The 23,744-nt window shown below is 37.4% G+C and overlaps 3 protein-coding genes across 5 annotated transcripts in view; 2 read left to right on the forward strand and 1 right to left on the reverse strand.

The window, feature by feature from the left end:
* Positions 1-1,136: 1,136 nt before the first annotated feature.
* On the forward strand, positions 1,137-6,355 carry wsb2 (WD repeat and SOCS box containing 2). The gene is made up of 9 exons (XM_007547473.2): positions 1,137-1,489; positions 1,705-1,873; positions 3,409-3,620; positions 3,706-3,837; positions 4,158-4,258; positions 5,313-5,509; positions 5,587-5,676; positions 5,770-5,886; positions 6,101-6,355. The coding sequence occupies exons 1-9, from the start codon at positions 1,450-1,452 to the stop codon at positions 6,312-6,314; spliced, it is 1,272 nt and encodes a 423-aa protein (XP_007547535.1). The 5' UTR covers positions 1,137-1,449; the 3' UTR covers positions 6,315-6,355.
* A 297-nt stretch (positions 6,356-6,652) lies between these two features.
* On the reverse strand, positions 6,653-12,462 carry rfc5 (replication factor C (activator 1) 5). Its single transcript, XM_007547471.2, has 11 exons — positions 12,252-12,462; positions 11,093-11,157; positions 10,858-10,994; positions 10,657-10,736; positions 10,475-10,548; positions 9,821-9,980; positions 9,326-9,407; positions 9,083-9,212; positions 8,839-8,916; positions 7,139-7,193; positions 6,653-7,048 (listed from the first exon to the last, which is right to left on the reverse strand). Exons 1-11 carry the CDS (start codon positions 12,296-12,298, stop codon positions 6,949-6,951), a joined length of 1,008 nt encoding a protein of 335 aa, XP_007547533.1. The 5' UTR covers positions 12,299-12,462; the 3' UTR covers positions 6,653-6,948.
* Positions 12,463-13,171: 709 nt separating this feature from the next.
* The window catches only part of ksr2 (kinase suppressor of ras 2), a 112,400-nt gene continuing 101,827 nt past the window's right edge, over positions 13,172-23,744 (forward strand). For 2 of the 3 annotated variants that reach the window (XM_016669201.1, XM_007547475.2), the window contains exon 1: positions 13,172-13,964. In XM_016669201.1, the coding sequence (XP_016524687.1) occupies positions 13,791-13,964 (174 nt within the window). In that variant the 5' untranslated portion in view covers positions 13,172-13,790. The remainder of the gene's footprint in view (positions 13,965-23,744) is intronic. The other variant, XM_007547474.2, reaches the window with a different exon arrangement.

Here is a 23,744-nt window from a genome sequence, read left to right on the forward strand (position 1 = left end):
TACATAGAATCCATTTGAATTCCTCCAACTTCTCCGTCAAGCTCTTAACGCTCACATAAATGTCTGAGTTGCTCAGATCAGGTATCTCAGTTAAACCTAGAATTAAATCAAAGGCTGCTGAGCTTTCCTTTTGACTTTGTCTGCCGTCATGGAGTCAACACATTGTTTTTGAATTCAAAATCAGACCTTAAGCACAACCACCAAGAGAGTTAAATCTTTTCTTTTCTTGAGTCTGTTAAATTATCCAGTTAAACTCATCAAGAGCGTTTAACAAAAATAATATGACTCAGATTAATCTTAGTCATGTTTGTGTCTGAATACTGTTATTAAATCATCGTATCAGGGAGTCAGATCTGGATTCCTTCACCTTCACTCAATACAAGGAAGGAAAACATCTGTGAAAAGACTAATGCAACATATCAAGACATCAGGCAGAATATGGGCACACATCAACATCACTGTTCACAACGTCGCCCTCTGTTTGCTGATTGGTCCGGTTTAACAGACGAAGCATTTTAGAAAAGCAATACAGATTAAAGCAAGTGCCAAACTAATTTAAGATGATAAATATTTATAAAACCCATTAACAAATTGCAAAGATATAAAGAAATAGCTGACTCTACATTCAATGAGAACTTATTAATGATTAATATCAATATTATTATGAGCACCTTTTCATATTGATGTAATTTGACAGAATATAGATAAAGACTGCGTTGATTTGGTTGATAAAATAATATTGGAGCTCTCTGCTGTTTACCCTGAAAGTTCTATTTATGTGGCACTTGTCTAGAGGACCGCATGTGGCGGGCCGGATTTGGCCTCTGGGCCTTGAGTTTCACATGTGCCATTTAACGACACCTCTCTAAAGTTCTGAATATAAAGAACTAAAAGGATATTTCATTATTCTGGATTTGTAACTGATATTAAGGGAAAATGTTTAGTCTGACTCCTGGTTTAGTCTTTATATGGTTGTTTTTGCCTTGTTTTTTTCTGGTGTATTTAAGCTTCTTTTTTTTTTCTTTTCTTTTTTTTTTAACTCGCATTGTGTGAAGTGCATGAAGTTCACATGCAATAAAACGTGTCAACTGCAACCACTTATCCACATTAAACAATAACGGGTGGGGGGGAAAAAACGAAAACGTTTGTTTTTGTATCCTCCTGGGAGGTGTGGTCAAGGCTTGCATTGGGTTACGTAACAATAGAAAACGTGACCACGTCGGGCGACGTTCACAGCCAACAGCACTAAGTGACTCAGGCGTCCGGAAATCAGCTGAACATTTCTTTTCTGACTGGTACATTTTTCACATAGTGAACGTCTGACTTCAGAGAGGAAGGAGCTTCATCTCTTCGTGAGTTGTTAAACTCTCTGGTTTGGTTTTGATGGAAAGGAGCGCTCAAGCCACACGGACAGACCCGCAAGTCTGAAGAATGTGAAGAAGGGAAACGATGTGCTCTACGGAAAGCAACACGGAGCCGCAGCCGACATGTAAGTGCTTATTTGTGAATGATCTCTGAGCGAAGCTCCGTTACCAGGCAGCGCTCCCTGGAGACGAATACTCCAGCAGGAGGAAAGAGCGGAAAAAAAGGAAAGGAAAGGAAAGGAAGGGGTGGAGGAATTGGTCCAAACGACCTGCTGCCCCCCGCTGCGAGATATGAGTCTGTCAAATAGCGATTATGTTCCGATTTTCCATCTTCCTCCAGCGTCGGACCCAGCTCTCCTCCTGGAGCTGAAGACCAGGCGGCCTCCGTCGCTGCTGGACCAGGCGGGATGCGAGACGTGGAGCGTCGACTTCTCCCCGGACGGAACCTGGTTCGCCTGGTCGATGGGACACGGCATCGTGTGGGTGGTCGCCTGGCCGCTGGACTCCGAGTAGGTTCACCTGCACGTCTGTAATCCCCGCAGGACGCATTCACGTTCCCGTAGGACATTCTGACACCTTTGGCTGATGTCAGCTGCAGCCGTATCGTTTAACGCGCTGGTGACTCCCAGGTTTTAAATGTTTGAACTGAATGTCATTTGTGCTTGGAAATGATGCAGAAATGCTCATTGGTTACGCTGTAACCAAAAGGCGCAATTTAATTATAAAATCAGCCAAATATTTAAAATATGTCCTGAGTGGCATTTAAAAAAAATATCTGCTTACAGACTATATAATGTTATATTACAGTAGCCTGAAAAATACTTTACTATTGTATGAATTTGATTATGCTTGGCGTGGGGGCCATTTGTAGCCTTGGAATAGCTTTATATGGTCCCCAACTGCAGATTAATAACGGTATAAAAGTGAGCCTCCAGCAAATGGAGTTGTTGCAGGTGAACTTTTTAAAGTTAAATTGTTGTTTATTAAGAACAACAAACAGTATTTTTATTTTCATTAGCCATGTTCTTTACTCTGATTTTAATATTGAAGTTGAGCTCAGCAGACTTGGGCTGGACTTGTTAAACTTGGTGAAAGACGGCAAAGATTTCAGGAGAAAGTTCTCATTTTTGTTGCTAAGATTAAACGAACAAAATAGAAAACATTCGTCCAAAAAAAATAAAAATAAAGCCTGCACACCCTTCTTTTATTAAGAAAAACATCTGGGACCATTTTCAGAACCTACAATAAATTCCTTTCTACTTTGTTTCATGAACATTAACACATGTTTCAATCACACAAATTAAAGATCTGCAATAAAATTACTTAGCATTTTTAATTGGAAAAATATGGCCATTGAGTGCTTTCAACTTGGTGAAATTCCCCCACAGTGCAAAAAGTTTGGATGCCAATGACCTGATTGAAAAATATACTAAATGTATTAGTGTTTAATTTTATATTTTAAGTATTTCATTTTATTTTCCAATCAGTCTCCAGTAAATCCTGTTTTCAGACTATTGATTGACCCACACCTCAATCAATTCCTATTTCTAGTCATGGGTAGTAATAAATATTTCTCTTCAACCAATGTTCAGATAAAAATTTCAATCATATAAAACTCTTCAGATCTGTTTCACATGCCTTAGTGTAGTTTCCTTAAAAAAACAAAACAAAACAAAAAACTTTTTGCACCTAAATGTGACCATTTTTCACCCCAATTTTGGCAGATTTTGTTGTATTTTTCCCCAGTATGTGCTCATTCCTGGTTGAGTTGGTTAAAAATATTGTACATCAGACCTAATATGATCAGTATTTGAGTATTGCATCTTGAAGAGTTGGTTCGAAAACAAACCGAATGACTGAAACAGTGCTGGTATAAAAGCAACAAAGTGGGCGTTATTAGCTGAAAAACAACAGAAGCAGAATATCACACTTTCCCAGTACACAGCTAACAGAAGCAACTAAAACAGCCTCGCTTCATCACCGGCTCGAGCGGCACACCGCCTACATTTGGTATTCGTGTACTTGATTGCACTCTCGCCCACAGAGAGGGGCAGGATGGAGAGACGGACAGAGCGGATAAGAGCTTCAGCTGTGGTCACCCGGTGTGGGGGCTCGCCTTCGGACCCAGACCTCCCAGGTCGGCGGCAGCGGCGGCTCATCCGACCAAACCGTCCAAAGGACCGAAAGGGAAGAGCACTCTGCTCCTGGCCACCGGCTTGGAGAACGGGGTGATCAAGGTGTGGAACGTGCTGACAGGTTGGTGACGTTTCTGTTTCCTGTGCTGCATTGAGCTTAAAAATAAATCTAGGTCACTTTTTAATTTCGTTCTCTTCATTTCTAGGGAATGCTGTCTTTGATCTCCACGGCCACGAGGGCGTCGTCAGGAATCTGGTTTTTCCACAGAACGGATCGCTCAAGCTCATCTCATCCTCCCGGGACAAAACTTTGAGGATTTGGAACCTGGCTCACAAAGGTACACAATTTGATTTTTTTAAACAGAATACTAGGTCTGTTTTTTTTTTTTTTTGGTATTTTGGAAAAGGAAGCTGCAGCTTTTTCTTGCTTTTACCGACATAAAGCTCCAAATACTTTGGCACTGACTGCTGCCTTCTGTCATCATTTCTCTTTTGTTTTATCTGTACAAACTGAACCAAACCTGTTCTAATTTAGAGCCTCATCATGTTCCCTTAAGGGACTCGTGTTCCCTTTCTCTTCAGTGTACAGTTCCACATCTACGACTCTGACTGTTCGCTCTCCAGGAGCTCACTTACTTTCTTCCTCTTCCCGTTTCAGGTAAAAAGGTGCAGGTGCTTTCTGGCCACAAAGACTGGATCAGCTGCTGCAGCGTCTCACCTGACTGCAGCATGATCGCTTCCGTTGGCAGGTTTGACAGAGTGAGTCGTTTCTTACCTCACATTTGTCGCGACGTGTTCAGATCAATACCAACATTTGCATATGGAAACTCTCAAAGGAGACTATTTATGTATTTCTGCATGCCTTTAAGGCATGCAGTTCCAGAACTGTCTGGAACACAGGATGCGTTACTTTGAGGAAACACACAGGCATTTGAAACCAGATGTTTAGAGACGCTGTATATATAAATACATGACCCGTCGTTCTCACTCTTTGATATTAAATCAGACTAAACCTTTTCAGTTTCAGGTCATTTCGCATTACAACAATTTGACCACCTGGCTATTGCTTGTGTGGAAATATTGAAGCAATGTCCATTTCTGCTTCCCATATGTTGCGACGCATTTCCTGAAGTGCACCAGTCCCTCCTGCAGCAAAATACTCCAACACGATGCTGCTGGCCCTGTACTGTGCAGACTGGATGGGATTCTCTTCAATCATAAAAATGGTCACTGTGGTTTAAAACTTCCCTTTCAGACAACAGAATATGTCTCCAAAAGTTAAACTCGTCATCCCTTTGTTGAAAATGTGAAGTCTCATTACATTTACACTTCACTATATGAATAAACCAGAAGTCCCCTGAACTCTCTGGCATTTGGAAATTGTGTCAGATGACAAAATTGTGGAAGTCCATAAATTTCTTTATATCTCGTTGGTTTTTTTTGGTTTCGTCCACATGCGTGGACACAGAGACTGCTTGTGAACATTTTCCTGTTGCTCTTGAGCCGGCAGTGTTCTGATTATCTGCTCCTGTGTTGTTGGAGGACTGACGGGGAGTTGTGAACTTCGGCGTCTTTGTTCTGTTCACAAGGCGCAGCAGGGTAGAGCAAACATGACACATTCTCAGCTGTTGCTTAAGTAATCCCAGATTTTTAACTCTCTCCAGATTCAGCACACCCACTGATGAACCCAGACTGTGACTGAGTATCAAGTTACATGATTTGGCTACATTGCAATTTATACAGCGATCCCCACTGCTAGGAAAACAGTAAGACTGAGAGATGTCTTAACTCTTCCTGATCTTGCTTTGACCAGATGGTGTGCCTGTGGAGTCTGCGCTCATACACGTTTATCAGGAACCTAAGAGGAGGGACCAATAAGAAGCTATGCCTCCTGTCCTCCTGCAGCTTCTCTCCAGACGGAGCGGTTCTCGCCACCGCCGCCTTCAGCGGCTCCAGCTGGTGGATCGACCTTTGGGATCCCTACACGGCCGAGAAACTGGCCACTCTTGCGTAAGTTTCTACCTTTTTCCTGGGGTCTTGTTGTATTTTGGTGTGTTTAGGGTCTGACTTCTGTTTTTTGTGTGCAGAGATTACTTTGAAGATTATGGGCAAAACCAAATATCGGCAATCCAGTTCTCCCCAGATGGTTTGCATTTGGCAATCGTGACTGATGACAGGCAAGTCTTTGTCAGTTTAATTTGAACGCATGATGATGGATGGTATAATGAACCGGACAAAAGATTTCAGACCGATGCGTTGTGTTTTCACAGAGCTCTGAGAATCTGGGAACCTGGAGAGAAACACATGACAATGCAGACAAAGAGAGACCAAGACTCCAGCGGACTCTGCTGCAACTACCATCCACAAGGGGGCGTTATTGCTACAGGGTAAAACCCAAAATAAAACTAAACAGATGTTCGTGCTGATTGCAGAGTAGAAATGGCATCTATGTAGCTTAGCTGCATGATCTATTGGCTTTAAACCTTTTTTTTATTAAGTTCTAGCTGAACTTAAAAAAAAAAACAGACTAATTTGTAGAGGTAAATATTTTCTCACTGCACTTTAACTGCAATTTTGAAGAATCTCCTTCTCCTCTGTCAGGACCAGAAACGGCCATGTGAGGTTCTGGAGGACGCCCCGGACGGTTCCCAGTTTGTGCCACCTTTGCCGCTCCATAATGCGCCACTCTGTGTCAACGTTCCAGATCGAGGCGCTGCCGCTCCCCAAACGCATCCTGGAGTACCTCACCTACAGAAACATCCCTGAACGCCTCAAGACCTGCTGCTCGTCTGACGAGGAGGACTGGGAGAGCTAAACAGGACTAATAAATCTGACAACTTAGTAACTTTATACACTAACAAACTTGCCTTTTTGTTTACCCATAGGAGAGAAGTTTGAGATTAATGAAAAGAATCTAATGATGTAATCTACTTTAGATGCACTAAGGGACTTCATTTATTGCACTACCACTTTAATAAGACGCATAAACTAAATGTTCACATATGATTTGAGTATTACGATTTTATATTGCTAATTTATTGTGTAAATAGGAACTGTAAATATGTTTCTAATTCCTGTGGTATCAAAGAGCAGGTGTGTTTCTGCTTAATTTGCACATGTTAATTGTTAATATGAAGTAACCCCAAACTGGACTAAAGAATAAAGTTTTATTAAACAGATGAAAGAAAAAGACATTTACATTTATCCAAGAATTGTTTTCTGAAACAGTGATGGGTGGATTATTTGATAATATTGACCAGCATTTCATCATGGTGCACATTACAGACTCTTTTCTCAGTTTGTTACTCTGAACAAGAAAAGTCAATAAATTGCAGGTTTGTGGTTTAAAGTTGGATACAAAATATCTGCTTGGGAAGCAGCTATGTTGTCGACTTGCCAGTTTTATTTATTCTAGCTGTGATTGGCTCAGTTTTCCTCTAGATTAACTCTTAAGAGGCTTCACTGACCACCAGGTTTCTGACGGCCTGGAAGGCTGCAACCATGGAGCTCAGCTGGATCTTTTCATTGGTTCCTGCCGCCAGCCGGTATCTGAAAAAGACGTCAAATTACAGGGTGCAAAAGTAGTATTAATCAATACATATTTATGCAACTGTTATTAGATGATGTAATCATACTCACTCTATGTCGGCTAACTTGATAAGCAGGCCCATCCGTATGGCCGGAGGAAAGTCCACTTGAATAAATAAAATAAAAACCACCTTAGAAAACTTTTCTTTGAGTAAGCATGCCAAAGGACGTCATGAAAAACAGAATTAATGGTTTAAATTAGGGCTGCAACAAACAATTATTGATTTAATCGTTAAAAAAAATGTAAGCCATTTTTATGCATTATCAGAAAAACATTAAAAGACACAAATAACTAAACTCGTTTTAAAAAAAATAAATAAACATATTGTTGCCTAAAATAAAATAACATTGCATTTCTCTGGCAAACAGTTGATCATTTGTAGCTAAAGATGCATCTGCAGCTAAAACAAAACAGTAATTTTGCATCATTTCAACGAGGTTAAAGCTGAAACTCCTGTTTGTGGAACATATTTACACATTAAGGATTTTTTATATCTTAAGGGCAAAATGAACATCTTTTGTACAGTTTGGTTTAATTACTGCTCTGATTATGTTTTAGTAAACAGCCTTTAACTGAGTCCATATACTCAACTTAACAATCGATTACTAAATTATTTGACAATTATTTCAATAATCAATCAGATTAATTGTCCAGCCCTCGTTCAGAAGCCTCACAATGATAAAATAATGTCAACTTATGACGCCCTTCAGCCACATTACATAGTTTAACATGTCTGTGAATGTTATTCATTTCTGGCTTTTAATGATGCATTACAGACACTCGACTTCCAGAGTGGACAGATTATACAAAATTCAGCTGTAATGGCTTTTAATAACAAGAATCTGGTGAATCTAATCCAAACTGGATAAATACATCCATACAGCCCTACTAATATTTGGTAAAGTCTCCCATACAAAGAAACGTTTTGTAGCTATAAACATAGTTCTGGACACAATGTATGGATCTATGGGTGGGTTTGATAAAAGTAGTTGGTTTCTAGAGCTAGCAGGCAATCATACTTTGTAGGATTGACGTTATTAATGGGCAAATCAAGCTTCAAGCTTCAAAGGAGCCACCAGACCACTTCAACCAATTGTTTCAAAAATGGGTTCATTTCTCAAAGCTTTAGCTACAGCGACCTCTGCTGGCAAAACATACCTGCAATCCAGTGGCAGATCAGGCAGACTGGGCTGAGACCTTTGATAAAACGAGCATTTTCCCCCAAAAAAATGTCAAAGATTTTTTTGATGCACAGTGTGCAAACAGTACAAAAAACTACTTTAAGCCAAATTTTTGGCTAAACTGTAAGCATCCAGACAAGACTACATGTCTAGAAGCTGTAGCCTGAGCGTCAGAACAGGGAAACAAGCTGTTTTTAACTGACTTTAATGTCTTGGTTGCTGGTGTCAGTTGGTATTTCAGAAACTGTGATTCTACTGTGATTTATACAAACAAAAAAGTATATTTTCTTTAAATCTCAAGTCTCATTTTGCAGCCTTATCCATTCTGAACCATGTTTTTTTTTTTTTTATCGTGTTTTTGGAATACCCAAGTTGTATCTAAAATGTCTGAGAATACATGTGAAGAAAACAGTTTTCTTGTACTCTAAAGTGGTATTTTAAACCGTTTTGTAAAAACTGTTTTATTGTCCAAAGGACATTGAACAAATTGATAAATAGATCCCGATTAGATCGTAGAATTTATTTTTGCTTAGGGAGCAATAGGAAACATACGGATCCAGACAACTTACCTCTGTGGACGAGCAGATGCACCTCAGATAGAATATCATGCAGAGCCAAACCCTTCAAAGTCTTCAGCTCAAGAACCTCTTTAAAAAGTGTTAAAGAACTGTTAAAGCAGAAATCTTCCAAAACCTAATAGTAGTGAATAAATCTAAAATTATAGATTCTAACTGGCCTATGTATCTAACTTTTTGCAAAGTAATCCTTTACTTGAAGCTACTGAATTATCTGCATAATAATAGGAAAGGATACGTTTATAAGCTGAAGTGAAGTCTTTGTTGAGGCACCAGTCGAGGATATTGGCTATGTCAGAGCGGAGAGGATGGCCGGTGCAGGTGTAGACCGTGTGCTCTGTGACCTTCTCGTACGCCATGCTGGTGCTCTGAAACCACAGAGAGGCAGAGCGCAGTCAGCTCAGGTTGCTCTCCACCCGATACAATCCACAGTCCAGTTTAAAGCCGCCTGACAGCAGCAGTTATCGGCTTCAAGTCGTACCTGCAGGATGTTGAGTGATCTTCTCATATCGCCTTTCGACAGAGTGACTATGGCGTTCATTCCATCTGGAGTGATGTCAATGCTGATGAACAAAACATGAAAATTAGGTTGGAACAAGTAGTGGTTAATTGGGCAACTGAATTGTCGCCTTGCAATGTGATTGCTGCATGTCTGTGTTTCTGCTCTGCACTGATGTGCTGTATTATAAGTAGTCTGTTGTCTTTTTAGTGTTCAATACAGATGCACAATATGTACAGAAAAAAAATCATCCTATTCATTTGCACATTCATTGGACTGGAGAAACGCTATTATTATTTCTGATAACTGCAGTTGAACCTATCACAAAATGTAATTAATCAATGATAAATAATTATAAAGTAGAAGGAGCTTCATTAACAGCTGTTCTTGGTCAGTATTCTTACATCTTTTGAGCAGTTAGGTTCTCATAAATGTCGAAGCTATTAACGAAACAGCGAAATCAAGAAGTTTCCTTACTTTTCCTTCTCAATAACGTGCTCCAGTCGAGGCTTCATCTGGTCCGGAGACAGCGGGCCGAAGCGGAACCTGGTGCAGCGAGACTGCAGGGCTGGGATGATCTTGGACAGGTAGTTGCAGATCAGGCAGAATCGAGTGTTTTCTGTGAACTTCTCAATGACTGAGACAGACAGAGAGAGCAATAAGAAAAGGGGAAGCGAATATCAACATAACCAATAAAAGAAGAACACGAGAGAAGAACATGAGAGAAAAATGTTACCTTTAACATCCCAACATTTTCAAAGTCATATAATGTCAGCCTTTTTTCAGAAACTGCACTTGATTAAAGAGTAACTAAAGCTTTCTCAACAACATGACACATTTTGACAAGCAGATCTGTCAAAATCAGACACAAGATGTGCAAAATTTCTTTAACATCTGACATCAAAATATAATACAACTGCAAAGTTTTGGAGTAAACAAATGTTTCCAAAATAAAACGTTTTCAACTTTAACCCAAATTAGTGCTTAAAATCTGTTCAATGTGCCACTTTTGAGAAGCGACACCAGGTTAGCAGAGCAGATACATTTATTCACAAGCAGCCAAATTATGTGTGTGTTCAGTGAGCCGTGTAAGTTCACAGTAGGCGATGCCTGGGAGAACAGATGGCTCACCTCGTCGCAAGGCATTCTGGGCATCCTGGGTCATGGCATCGGCCTCATCCAGTATCACCAACTTGAAGCCCTTTCTGGAAGATAAGAGGGATGCATAAACGGGAAGCAGCTTCCACATGCAGACATTCAGGAAATGAACCAAATCAGAGCTTTTGCTTTTTGAAGTAGGGCGTGTTGCTTACTTGAAAATAGTCCTGGTGCTGGCAAAACTCAGAATAGGACCTCGGACTACGTCAATCCCTCTGTCGTCTGATGCATTTAGCTGCAAAATATAATGAGTTCAATTAGAACATAAACCTAAAGAGAAACAAGGTCTCGCTGCAATAAAAGAAACCTTCAAACTGCAATAAAATAAAATCTAGTAATAAGGATTTTAACGGCACCTCCAACACCATGGAGTTAAACTCTTTGTCCTTGTACAGCTGCCTTGCACAGGCGAGGATGGTGGAGGTCTTTCCTGTTCCAGGAGGGCCGTAGAACAACAGGTGGGGAAGCTTGTCCTCGCTGATGAACTTCTGGACTAAAGACAAGGAAGGAGCAAACAACACAAACAAGGTTATCAGTTTAATACAGACAGTTATTCATTGGTTTTGACTGTCGTGGAGCGCTCATACTCACTGGTGCTCAGAATGTCTTTGTGTGAAACTAAATCATCCAGTGTCTGAGGTCTGTATTTTTCAACCCTGGAATGGAAAACGGATACAAGACTGCCATTAGTATTTATTAATTATAAGCTTCTATGACAACTTTAATATGGAAATGTTTGGAAAACTTGAGGTATCGATTGCAACAATAAACTAGAAAGCTGTAAAAGTAAGCTGATGCAAATTGTCTATTTATGCCAAACACAGAACTGTGAAAATAGCTATCTCCCTGAAAAAACATCTCATTTAACTAACAGACCTTTTTTAAGTTTAGATTTTAGTTTTTTAAGTTGCCCATCTAGAAAGTAGGTGTGGGCTTTTATTGTATAATTTATCGTTTATCATGATAAATTTGACAAGAGATACAAATCAGACTTCTTTATGTGATTGGTGTCCTAACAAAGTGTATTACACAAATGTGAATATTTGTCAAGAACAGTGTTTGTGGGGCTGTGATTGAAAATGTATTATCCCTTTCTTTATATATATATATATATATATATATATATATAAAATAACACCTATTAAAATAATAACTAGATATATTCCAAAAGGCCTGGTAAAAACTGTCGGGTAGTAAATAATCACCATGCATTTCTCAGATGCAGAGATCCAACGCATTTTTCTATTTCAAAATTTTAAACTTTTGCAGATTCACTTTTCCACATCCCTCGGAGCTATTTTGCTCATTTTTATAGTATACATCCGAAGTTCACTTTGAATATATGGTAAACAATTACCAGACGTAATTAGACATTGAAGGTACATAAATTCAATTCCATATTTCTGCAGGCTGAGTGGAAACATTGCAGACCTGCTGACGTTTGTTCCTTTTCCTCAAGTTCGAAGCAAAACTTCTGTACAATGTGTCAACCTGTACCTAAAACCCAGGTAATGCTTCATGTGCTTCCATATATGTACGTATAAATATTTATACCCGTTTTCTAGCAGAATATTTCTTTTAACATCCGGCTTTTATTCTAATATCTAAAAAAACAACAATCTTTGAACAGTGAAGACATAACATAATCTGATGAAGTAAGGAGTTACCGTAAAAACACACTGTTGATGTCAGCTAGCTAACGCTAATAAACGTAGCCGTATCTGCCAATAAACATAGACTTTAAGCTCACCATGGTAGGTTTCTGGTCTGTAACTGCCCTTTGCTTGTGGACGCCATGTATTTTGGTAACAGTTAAGGAGAAAACTAGATCAAATGTGTCCTCTTTCGGAGTTTTTTGGATACGTTTTACTTTGACGATGGCTATGTTTGCCGCGCTCAGCAAAGAAACTGGCGTCTAAACGTCATGCCGTACAACCAATCGGGTGACGCATTTTGGTCTCAAATGGGCGGGACAACAGTTGCACGTTGCACGCTGTAATAAAATGTAAGGGAGAATTGATATTCACGCAAAAGTAATAAATAAATACAGAAACGGCAAATTTACAACATATGAAAAACAATGTTGAACAGTTATTAAAGTAGAACGTAAAAATTAAAATAAATGTTCAGGTGATTATAGAAGTTTAAAGAAAGAAAGCTGAGTTTTAATGACTCATGAGCTTGTTGGTAGAAGTGATGGTTATAGTCTCACAAAGGATGTGTGGTAAATGCTTCTCTGTGCTCTCAGGATGCAATGGTATATCAATTAAGTGATTATTTATTTATCTATCATTATTGCTATTCTATTCCACTATGTTATTATATTTGCTTATTATATTTTAAATACTGAAGTAAATTACTTCCCAGTTGTTTTATTTATTAATACTTATTTAGCAGAAACAAATTATTCTACAAATAATTTGTAAAATAAATGAATAAATAAATAAATAAATAAATAAATAAATAAATAAATAAATAAATAAATAAATAAAAGCAAAAANAATAAATAAATAAATAAATAAATAAATAAATAAATAAATAAATAAATAAATAAATAAATAAAAGCAAAAACAAACCTCTTTATAAAGTATTTTTTCGGGCATTCTAAACGTATTTTTGATCAAAAGTTTAGAAAATAGCCCAGTTTTACGTCCAGTCCTGCAGACTGAGGTCTTCTGCTGCACTTTCTCTCGCGAGAGCGGCCCCTCACGGCTGTGCCTGGGCGCTGCGATGCTGTTGCTGTGGGTTTGATTGACAGGAAACATGTCGGTGTGGTGGGAACGAACCGGGATGCAGCTGCTGCCAAGGGAGACCTGCATTCAGTCCACACACCAGAACCTTTAAACCAACAACAAGGCTTTTCCTCCCGATCCGTCTGCTTATGATGCGCTGAGCAGCATCAGCTTTCTTCTTCTTTTTTCTTTTTTTTCTTCTTCTCTCTAACAACCATTTGAAAGGAAGGGGGCACCCGATGGATGCTGCGTCCAGCCGTGTAGTCCCGCTCGGTGTCTGTACATCGTGCTTGATCTAAGCATCCATCCAGAGACACCTTGATGATCCAGCAGGAAACTACGAGGACTGTTACAATGGAGTCGACTCTCTCGCGGCTCAAATAAAAAACCTGCAACATCTCGTTTCATGGCGTTCTGCAGGTTGCTCTGCTCCATGGGCTCCTCCACATTTCTTTTTTGAATTATTCTTATTTTTTCCCCTCTTCCTATTTTACTTCTTTGTTTATTTTCTAAGTGCAAAAAGGGAAAAAAATATAACATCCATCGGTCGCTAAACTATGAACGAGGAGATGACAAAAAGCGAGGAGCAGCATCTGAGTTTGCAGAAAGCCTTGCAGCAGTGCGAGTTGGTGCAAAACATGATAGACATAAGCATTTCCAGTTTGGAGGGTTTACGGACCAAATGTGCCACATCCAACGACTTGACACAAAAAGAGATCCGAACGCTGGAGGTAAGCACCGTTTTCCCCCCAGTGTACCTCCATCTCCATCAACACACCGTGCTATTTCTAGGCCACTCTGCATATTTATATGTGCTTGTTTCTTCTTTTTTTTTTTTTTTCCTCCAGCGGGGCAACATGGCATTGTGCTGTCACTGTATTAATATGCAAAGATTGCTGCCAAAGCCCTCTTTGCTATCTGTTTTTGTGTGGTGCAGTAAATCAAGAGGCCACGGGGCTGCAGTGGGCTGTTAGAGACTTGCGCATTCTGCAGGTGGCGGGGAGAGAAGGTGGCTCTCCTCCATCAGAATAATATCTGAAGCAAGGCAGCCGAGGCCTATAGGCTGCCCGTGTTTACAATCCATTTCCAGCACGCCAGCCTGCGCATCTGCTGTATCACGGCGCATCCAGACCCCGGCGTTATGCAAGGCTGGCAGATTACTGACTTTGTTACAAAATATCGTTATCCCTTAATTGGCCCGTGGGGTATTCCGTAAATTGCGTTACGTAATACCCATAATACCTCGATGTTTTTTGTTTGAGACCACTTAAAGCAGCCGGTGATGACAAGGACGTTAAAAAGCATGCCATAAAGTGCGATAAGGTGAGTGGAAAACTCACCATGGAGCACCGCGGACCGCACAGCATTAAGGACCTGTGAGAATGTTTCTGGGTGATGTCTCAAGAGATTAAAACAAACACTATTAAGTGCAATGAGGTGTTCATGAAGTCAGCACCGAGAATCTGTGTCTTTCATCAAAAACACACTCAGTCCCAGTTGGATTATAATTGAGATATGGCACTAAAAATAGCCAGCCATAAAGTCACCTGTGAGTGCCACACATTGATCCCCACAGGAATATGTTACAATACACACAAACATATTGAGATGCGTTACGTCTGAGTTGTTAAGTATAGAGGTGATGAAAGAGGAATGCTTTCCAAGACAAAAGAGAACCATTGTTAAGTGAGTGCTGCCAGCACTTAGCAGGCAGGCTACAGTGTGAAGATAAATGTTCACCGTGTTCCCAGAGTGTCTGGCAAAGCATTATGGGTGTTGGATTTGAGCTTACACTTATCTCACAATCTTCCTTGGCAGATCATTTTGAAATATTTTCTTAAAGATGCTATTGATTGACCTGTCTGTGCCACAACAAAAAGAAAAGATCAAACTTGAGAACATTTCTTGGACTCTGGATGACTTTCCAAATGAATTTAAATATGTAGTTATTATTGATATAACAGCAAACACATTTATTTACAGCCCATGTAAAACAGATTTAAGCTAAAGCGACATTCTAATGTAACACTTTATTCAGCTGTTTTAAGACAATAACAGTCTCATATAATATTTCATATCAGGTTACTGGCTTTCTGTTAAATTTAGACCTGGGGACTGAGACGACTATGGTGGAAAGTTAATGTTGTGACTGGTGATGCATTTCTGTTAATTTGACCACAAGTATGGTGAAAGATCTTATGTTGGAGCATTTTAGGGCTTTCTGGCAAAGGGCAGAATGAAATGTAAAGTTTCCTGCTATTTTAAAGAGTTTATCAGTTTATTTGAAACTATAAGAAGATCTCTAGCCTTTTGCAAGAGAAACAGGCCCGCAGCATCATAGCTTCTCTCCTGTACTGAACAGTGGGCATGAGGTGTTTTTCCAGAAATTCATCTATTCTACACCAGATATGCAATGCGTTTCAGCTACTAAATAAATACATTTTGGACATTTTTAATCTAATTCTCCATTATATTCACTGTATGTTGTGGCAAGATAAACTTTGGTTCTTGCATGTCACAGTTTGATGTGTTTTAAACTTTTGGATTATTGCTCTTAATGTATTTACAAATTTAGCTGAGTAGCTGCTTGCTTGTAGCAATTTCCTGACATATGATATGGGGATCAATGCTCAGCTAGTCTGTCTTACTTGAATTACATGTTCTCTTGTGTTTTTCCTTTTGGAGAGCAGCTAAAGGAAACAGGCATTTAGCTGCAATGTAATCATATTTCTGTCTCATAGAAACTCAAAATCAAAGTTTGTAAACCATCAGATCCACTTAAAAATGTAGATTGTAAATTAAACAATTTCCTCAGTTATATTTATTTTGTAGGAATTATTGGGTAACACCAATTGTTTTTTTTATTTGTTTTTTAAGTCACTAATTTTGGAGGTATGACATAGTAGGAAATACTTGATTTTGTGTTGAGACGACATAACTTGTCTACATCAATTTTTTTGCCTAAAACTTCTTAATCTGCTGTATCTTAGACTGCCATTTATTGGGGTATGTTGCAAATTGGATTCTGACAAATAATAAGCATTTCACAAAGCTTAATTTGTGGACTTTATAACCATAAAAGCCCTGCAATTACTTGCCCATCTATTCCATATTCTTGTAAGTAGAATGTTGTTGATTTTAGGCACAAATATGCAGGCATCTACGTAGATTTTATAAGTTGTTGTCATACTCAGTTGCATATTTCTTTCGATAAGAGTACTTTTTTTTCTTATGTTGTAAAATCTGCCCGTACAGTCTCTTTTTTTTTTCTAATTTTTAAAAGTATTTTGCATAGTATCCATCCATCAATCCATCCTGCTACTCTTTGTGGTCTATCTCTAGTGACTTTTGGGTGAGAGGCATGGACAGTTCTAAATCAGGTTTTAAAATACTTTTTTAACTGTTGCAAGAAAAGTTTCAGAAGTTTTCATTAAAATACACAAAAAGGCAGAATGCGTGGGTATAAACTACCTGTGAAGTTTTACAGGTGAAGAGTTTCAATAGGAAGATATTTGCTCCAACATAGAGACACAGGCCTCCTGCCTCACATTAATGTGACATACATTTCTGCTGACTGCAAAGGGCATTGATGAAAGCCAGTTATTTGTTAGCTTTAAGTATGTCCAAAACATTTATGATTTATGAATTACTTTACATGTAATCTGTTCATGTCAAGTGTTGTTGATGGGTTTGCTAAATACAGTAATGTTTTGGAAATTTCTCCAAACCTGTTGCAGTAATAGTAATCTTAATTCTTCTTTAAAGTTATGCTACAAAACTCACAAATTTTTCAAGTTGAGTAACTTTGAATGTGGAGCATCTGGTTCAAAAACACATTTGGAAGACTTTCAGTTTGGTCATGCGTCTGACCTTTTATGCTTGACTACTCAGTGTGGCTCAGCAGAAAGTCCTAGTTCTCAAAAGAACATCTTTTTAAATAAAGTGGAGTTAAAACCAATCGAAGCTGATGTTTTGTAGTCTATAATCAATGTAGCATAATCCATACCAGGTTTGATTTTGGGATGCAGTTATTTTTGAAGCAGAACACAATGTACCCCTGGTGGCCTTAATGCAAAAAAAAAAAATAAAAAAGTAAACAGCACAAATGAACTAGATAACTTTACTATCTGGTTTAAATTTGAGCCATTTAGATTTTAAATGAGAGATGATTAAATGCCTTGCAGATTTCTTGAAATAGCCCTTTAGATTGGCTGTCAACTGGAAGATAGAAGTTTTATCTTTAGTTCTGTGTTTTTGGTATGAGATACAAATCATAAACTGTGTTCTAAAGAATTATTCAGCATTGTAAAATTATTACCTTCAAGTTCCAGCTGTGCATATATTTTAGCTAATAAACCACAAGTGAAGCTGCAAGTATGAAGGCAACTTTAGCCTTGTCAGCTTCTTCTAATTCTTATGAAAATGTATTGTCTAGTCTGTTCCCATTTATTTTCTTCAACCTTTTTCTCAAAATACTGCACAAAAACTATTTGCAAAGGGTGAGGATTTCCTCACCTTGAATGCAGCCATGCCAAGTTGTGCTAACTGCAGCTGACTTGTGCCTTGCTAGTTGGAGTTCACGAGTCATGAGAACGATTGTTGCCTTTTTTTATGTAAATCCTGAGATCTTTTCAATTGTTTTCTTTGTTATTTGTGTTTTTTGTTGTTGTTGTTGTTGTTGTTGTTGTTGTTGTTGTTTTGTAATACTGTGATGTTAGAACTAAATTTAGGCAAAAACTTCATCTAGCATTTTGCCATCTCAACACAGGCTAAACAAAAGTTGCAGTTATTATTTGCTGATGGTAATTTAATACAATTTAATTTAGTATAAATAATCTTACTACTGATATTAAGACCCATTTGTTTGTTTTTTAGCTACTACTGGGGAAAAATAAGTCCATACTACAAAATAAATAAATAAAATAAAATAAAAGCTGAAATGACAAACCAACCAACCAACTAAGCAAACAAACAAACAAAACTGCCAGTTTTGAGAAAACCAAACCTATTGTGATTTCAGTAATCATTTTACAAAATATTTTATGTGTTCACTATAAATAGTCAAATATTAATCTACCATATGTTAGATTAACATAGATTATGTTAGATTAGCAGTTCATTCATTCGTTTTGCCAGCTGGTTGTTTCTCAGAACTGAGAACAGTTTTTGACCTCATATTTTATTTATATGAGGTCATTTTTCTTTTCAGTTTTTTCATATATAGAGTACTCCATTTGTTGTGTTTCCTTTGTGTGTGTGTATATAGGGATGACTGATGTCCTTTCTATGTTCTCTTTTGTCTTTTTAAGTGTGAGGAACATTTAAATTGGTGACAGATATCTTAAAGTGTAAATTACACACAATTTGTTCTTGATGTATTGCTGTTTTTATCCAGGTTGCAGAATAATTTGAAATTGAAATTTTTTTGCAATAATAGGAATTTTACAATAACTAAAAAGCTTTGGTCGCATTTAGATTCTGTTTATGTCAATCATAGAAGAAAACTGACATAATTTCCACCCACAGTGACAATTTTTGACTGTCACATCCTGTTGTTGGCTACAGCTCTTTTGTTATTAAATTTAGACTACAGTCCCCCCACGTTTCAAAGATTTAGGAACAACTAAAGCAACGCCTGAAAAACATGTCCAAATGGTGAATGTCTTTTTATTAACATTTGTAAAAGTGTTGTTCTCAACTTAAAAACAAAATAATAATAAATTATAACAATTTAATAAGAGTAAAGATTGAGTAAGAGCAAATATATGCATTTGTGGAAATATAACTATAAAATATCTTAAAATAAAAGTTAATTGAATCATCTATCGGGTTCAACCCACATTCCAATTGTACAATAAACAGCTATTGAAAAGCTTTGTTTTAAAAAAGAAGAGAATTAAAAATAAACTATTCTGTCATCATTTGGAATACTGGATTAATATTTTTTGTAAAATACTACATCACCTTTTTAGTTGCACTTGCTGCTTTTTCTTACAGATAAATATATATATTCAGAATATTTAAGGAATATTTTTCTATTACTTTGCAAATACATTTTACATCTGTTCAAGTCTGTTTAAAACTTAAATTTCAAATTTAAAGAGTTGGAACTTTGTGACTTGCACTATTTGACTTTGAGTGGAAAGAACTGAGACTTAATTGTGACTTTGTTCCGTTCCTCTTGTCCAGTTTATAGCAGATTGTTTGTAGTATGTTGGCTTTCGGGAATGACATTTTTAATAATCTTACAGACAAATGTATGATGTTGTGAAAGGACTTTGATCGAAATTACCCTGAAAAACTGGAGATACATAGAAGTTTGTTTTACAGCGACTTCATGTGCCTGTTTAGCCCCAAGGCATATGTTGACATTTGCACTGTTCTGGTCCATATGCACTGCCCTTGTCACCAACATTTTCACTTTAGTTGTTTTCTATATATCTTCTTAGGGACATTTTCCTCTTGGTGTCAGTAATATTGTGTGGAAAGCTGTGTGTATGAGGAAATACATGATATGATATCTGGTTTTGTCATAAAAATACCAAATGTTTGTCATCAGTCTCAATATTTAGCATTTTCTTTGAACACAAAAGTGTTTCCATTGTCACCTAGATGTCTGATGTGTTACACTAGCTTCCATTAGCATAATTACACATTGTTGGTGGCATCCCTTAGACACATGTGGAATACAGTTAACATACTAAATTTTTTACAAGAACCTTTCTATACAGATGGAGAAATGTGATATAATTATTTTTAATGCACAAATTAAAGCCAAATAGGATTTTGGTGTTGCAAAACAGGAGTCTGAGTATCTTGAGGTCTTGTTCATAGGTGAGGGAAGATTGATAGGAGGCCTGAAAAACAAACAACAAACAAAAATACTGGTTATCAGGATTTCCTTTGAGATATTTACACTCTTGCTAGCAAAATGTAAGATGGAGCATCATGAGTGACAGTCATTTTTACAACAGTGCTTTAAGAGAGAGTCACCTTAGCAAGCTTCTTATTTATCTGATTCCATGAAGCTGTGCCTTAGATTAGGATATTTTTATGGTTCATTGTTGAGTCCATCAAGTTCAGTTCTTCTTCTGATCAAGTGGTCTGCTCTACTGCTAAAGCTAAAAACCTTTAACACTGGCAACTTTCCAAATTATTCAATGTCAAAAAATTTACATGTGATAAAATTCCAGGCATGTTTCTTTGACCACAGAACCAACTCTACACATCTTAGCACAATCAACGAAATCAAGAAGACAAATTTTCTAACAATGCTTCATTCATATTCAGTTCCGTCAGGTGGACAAAACCCTGGCAGAGATAAATTTCAGATAAACTTTTAGGGTCAAAGTGGAACCATGGTGATTTTTTTTTACAAAGGCTAGGAGGAACAGTTGGAGCATTGTAGCTCAGGGGGATGAAAAGTTCATTCTGCTTGAGGCAAACAGGGTCATATAAAGTACAGTCTGACCGAGACCAAAAGAACAAGTAACCTATTTGTACCTTACTTTTGAGGCACAACTAAAGAAGATAGGATAAAAAGTAAAAGTCTTCTGGAAGTTAATTACATACGAGCAACACCAACAAGGCAGTTAATCAAGTTTTAAATTACACCACAAACAGACTCAACAGCTTAGGCTCCATTTAAAAACGTTTCTCTTCGTGAGAGATAATCTGAACATGGTCCTCTTAGGGGTTTGTATGACTAAAAGTGTGCTGGACACCCCCAACACTGGAAGCTGTTGTTGTAGCTCCTTTCTTAGCAAGCTAAAGGAGTTTTTCTATCACATTATAGTACATTTATTAGTTTGAACTTTTGCTCTGTCTAGGGTCTGACAGATGGATGACACTTAACACATGATCTCAATTTCCTTATAATTCTGTGAAACTGATGTGATTTCATGCAGAAATTAAATCACCAGTTGGCATACAATGTTGCAGTGAAAAAAATCACAGATATCACAGCAATTTCATGGAGACCAGACTGGATGAGCAGAAAACAGAATATCCTTTTCAAACCATTTGAGTATTTCCTCTTACACCACACATCTTCCAATAACTTTTAATGCTAGAAATCCTGTATGGAAACACCTGAATGAGTTTTACATCATCTTGAAACACTTTATATTAGAAAGACAGTGTTTACATTGTCCTTGTTAGTGACAGTGTGAGAAACAGAGGATTCATATTTTCACTAATGTGACCTCATATCTTAAAGTCTTTTGTTGTGATTTTATGCTTGGAATAGTTCTTCACCCCCAGGTAGTATTTTAACTTTAACAAGTTTCTTGTCCCAACTTGAGTTTGATAAGAAGGATATAAATTGTTTTTAATATGTCACATTTAATGAATGTCAAGATAATTTCTTTTAAGCTGATACTACTGTTACTACAACTAATTTTGCATTGTTTTAGTGTGTCTCTTATTTTTTTTAATAGGAAATAATACTTATTTCTTAGACTAAAAATACATTTAAATCTCAAGCAGTATGAATAATTTTTACTTTTTTCCGAGATTAAATTGCCTAAATTTTAATCTGTCTATGTCTAGAGCCATATTTTCTGATTATGTTTGATGTGTTTCCAACATCATTTGTGACAAACTTAAACAGTACTTGTTTTGATTTTCTTTAAAAAATGGCTGACATATGGCTACTTCTATTTGTGGAGATCACAATTAATTTTTGTCTTGTTGACAGCTTGAGTTTAACTTATTGATCTCTGCAGTTCCTCCTGCATGGGCCTCTTCTGATTAATGCTCCGGGTTGAAGTCCTCTGCGATAACATATTTAAGGCTTTGTTCCTCATGTTTCGATTTAAATTTTGTGTTGTATAAATATCCGTCCATCCGTTTATATGTTCATCCGTGCATTTTTTCTTTTTTCAGTCACAGATCCATCTATCTAAATGTCTGTCCATCAAGCATGAATGACAGAAGAAATGTCTTCCATAAATTGATACTAAACTTTGCTTTTCAAGTTTTTTAAATGAACGGAAAAAGAAGAAACATCTGGAATAGTGTTGAGTTTTGAAAAGTAAAATGGGGAATAAAATAAAATAGATTAAAAAGAAAAAGTGTGTAGGAACTCTGTAGGAGAGATAGTTTGAAGCTGCGGTGGAAGTGACAGCCTGCTGTAGATTCATTAAGCGTTCCAGTTTGTCAGGATTAGCAGAACGGCAGTTGTGGAGCGGTCACTGTAGCTCATTTCCTCGCAGAGAACAGATTTCATTTGGTTCTTAAAGGAACAGCATCGTTGTAGAAAATCAGCAATCAGCTTCAGCCAGTTTTAACAGAAATATGGTGCATGTAAAATGACTGACATGTGTGGGCTGTATTTAAAAATGCAAAACTGAATTAACTTTTCAATTTATTAATAAAAAAACAGGACATTAGTTAACAATGCAATAGATGCCATTGTTCTCACCATCATCTTCACCTCTAGTTAATGTGAAACACATTATTATCCATGTCAAAACATGTAAAAGATGCTGCAAGCATGAGAATATTTGCAGCAAGAAATAGGTTCTTGAGATATTTGCTTGGATATCATTCTACTTATGAACTTGTTTAGCAAGGGTTTTCCCAGATTGCCAATTCTGCCAAATGTAAAAGTCACATTCTCGCCACTAAACGTGTGTAAATGGATGATTTATAAGATGCTGCTGGCAGAAGAAATCTGTGTGTGCAACTGGAGAGACAGAAGGTAAAGATAATAAAGTGCAAAAACCGTGGATAATTGTGGCATGTTGCTGTTATCCTGTAAGTCAGTGCAGCTTATGTCTATACACATGCTGTGCAGTATGTTCCATCAGTTCTGGTTTTCATGTTGCCTTATCAGAGCTTTATAATTGCAGCACAGTTTTGTAATGTAACAATAATGCAGATTTCACAGATGTCAGAAACCACCATTGTTCATGTCATAAATACTGCCATTTAAAAGGTTGTGTGGCACAAAAAGCAGGTACAAAACAAAGAAAAACAGTTTTTTGATCAAATAAAATGTGATTTCCAACTTTTGAATCAAACCCCATCCTTTTAGCTCTTTTTCTAACATATTCCTTCATTAAATTAATCTGTTTTCCACATACTTTTCTGTTCTTCAGACCATCTTTAATCTAGGATTTAAGGGAACAGCAGCTGAGTTAACTGCGCTCAGGTCTGCAAACTCTTCATGTTCTCATGTTTACCGTATGTGTTCTTGGATGTGTTCAAGATACAACCCTGTGCAATAGTTCTCTACCATATATGCATGGTGGTATCATAAACGTGGGTCTTTGTCCAGTTTTGTCTGGTAGAGTCCCTGTTGTTTATATTATTTTATTGCTTTGACTGTTCTGGACAGGTTTGGCAGGTAAAATCTGTTAAAACCACACAACTGACCTAATTTAGTCACATTCTACACTCTGATTGTTCCTGTTTTGAATGGAGACTGAAAATATAGAGCTTCTTTGTCACATTATATGTATATACCACAGGAAAACATGGAAATCAGAGTTTGCTAAATAATAGTT

This window comes from Poecilia formosa, unplaced genomic scaffold, assembly GCF_000485575.1.
Source record: "Poecilia formosa unplaced genomic scaffold, Poecilia_formosa-5.1.2 Scaffold20, whole genome shotgun sequence".
Classification (NCBI taxonomy): Eukaryota; Metazoa; Chordata; class Actinopteri; order Cyprinodontiformes; family Poeciliidae; genus Poecilia; species Poecilia formosa.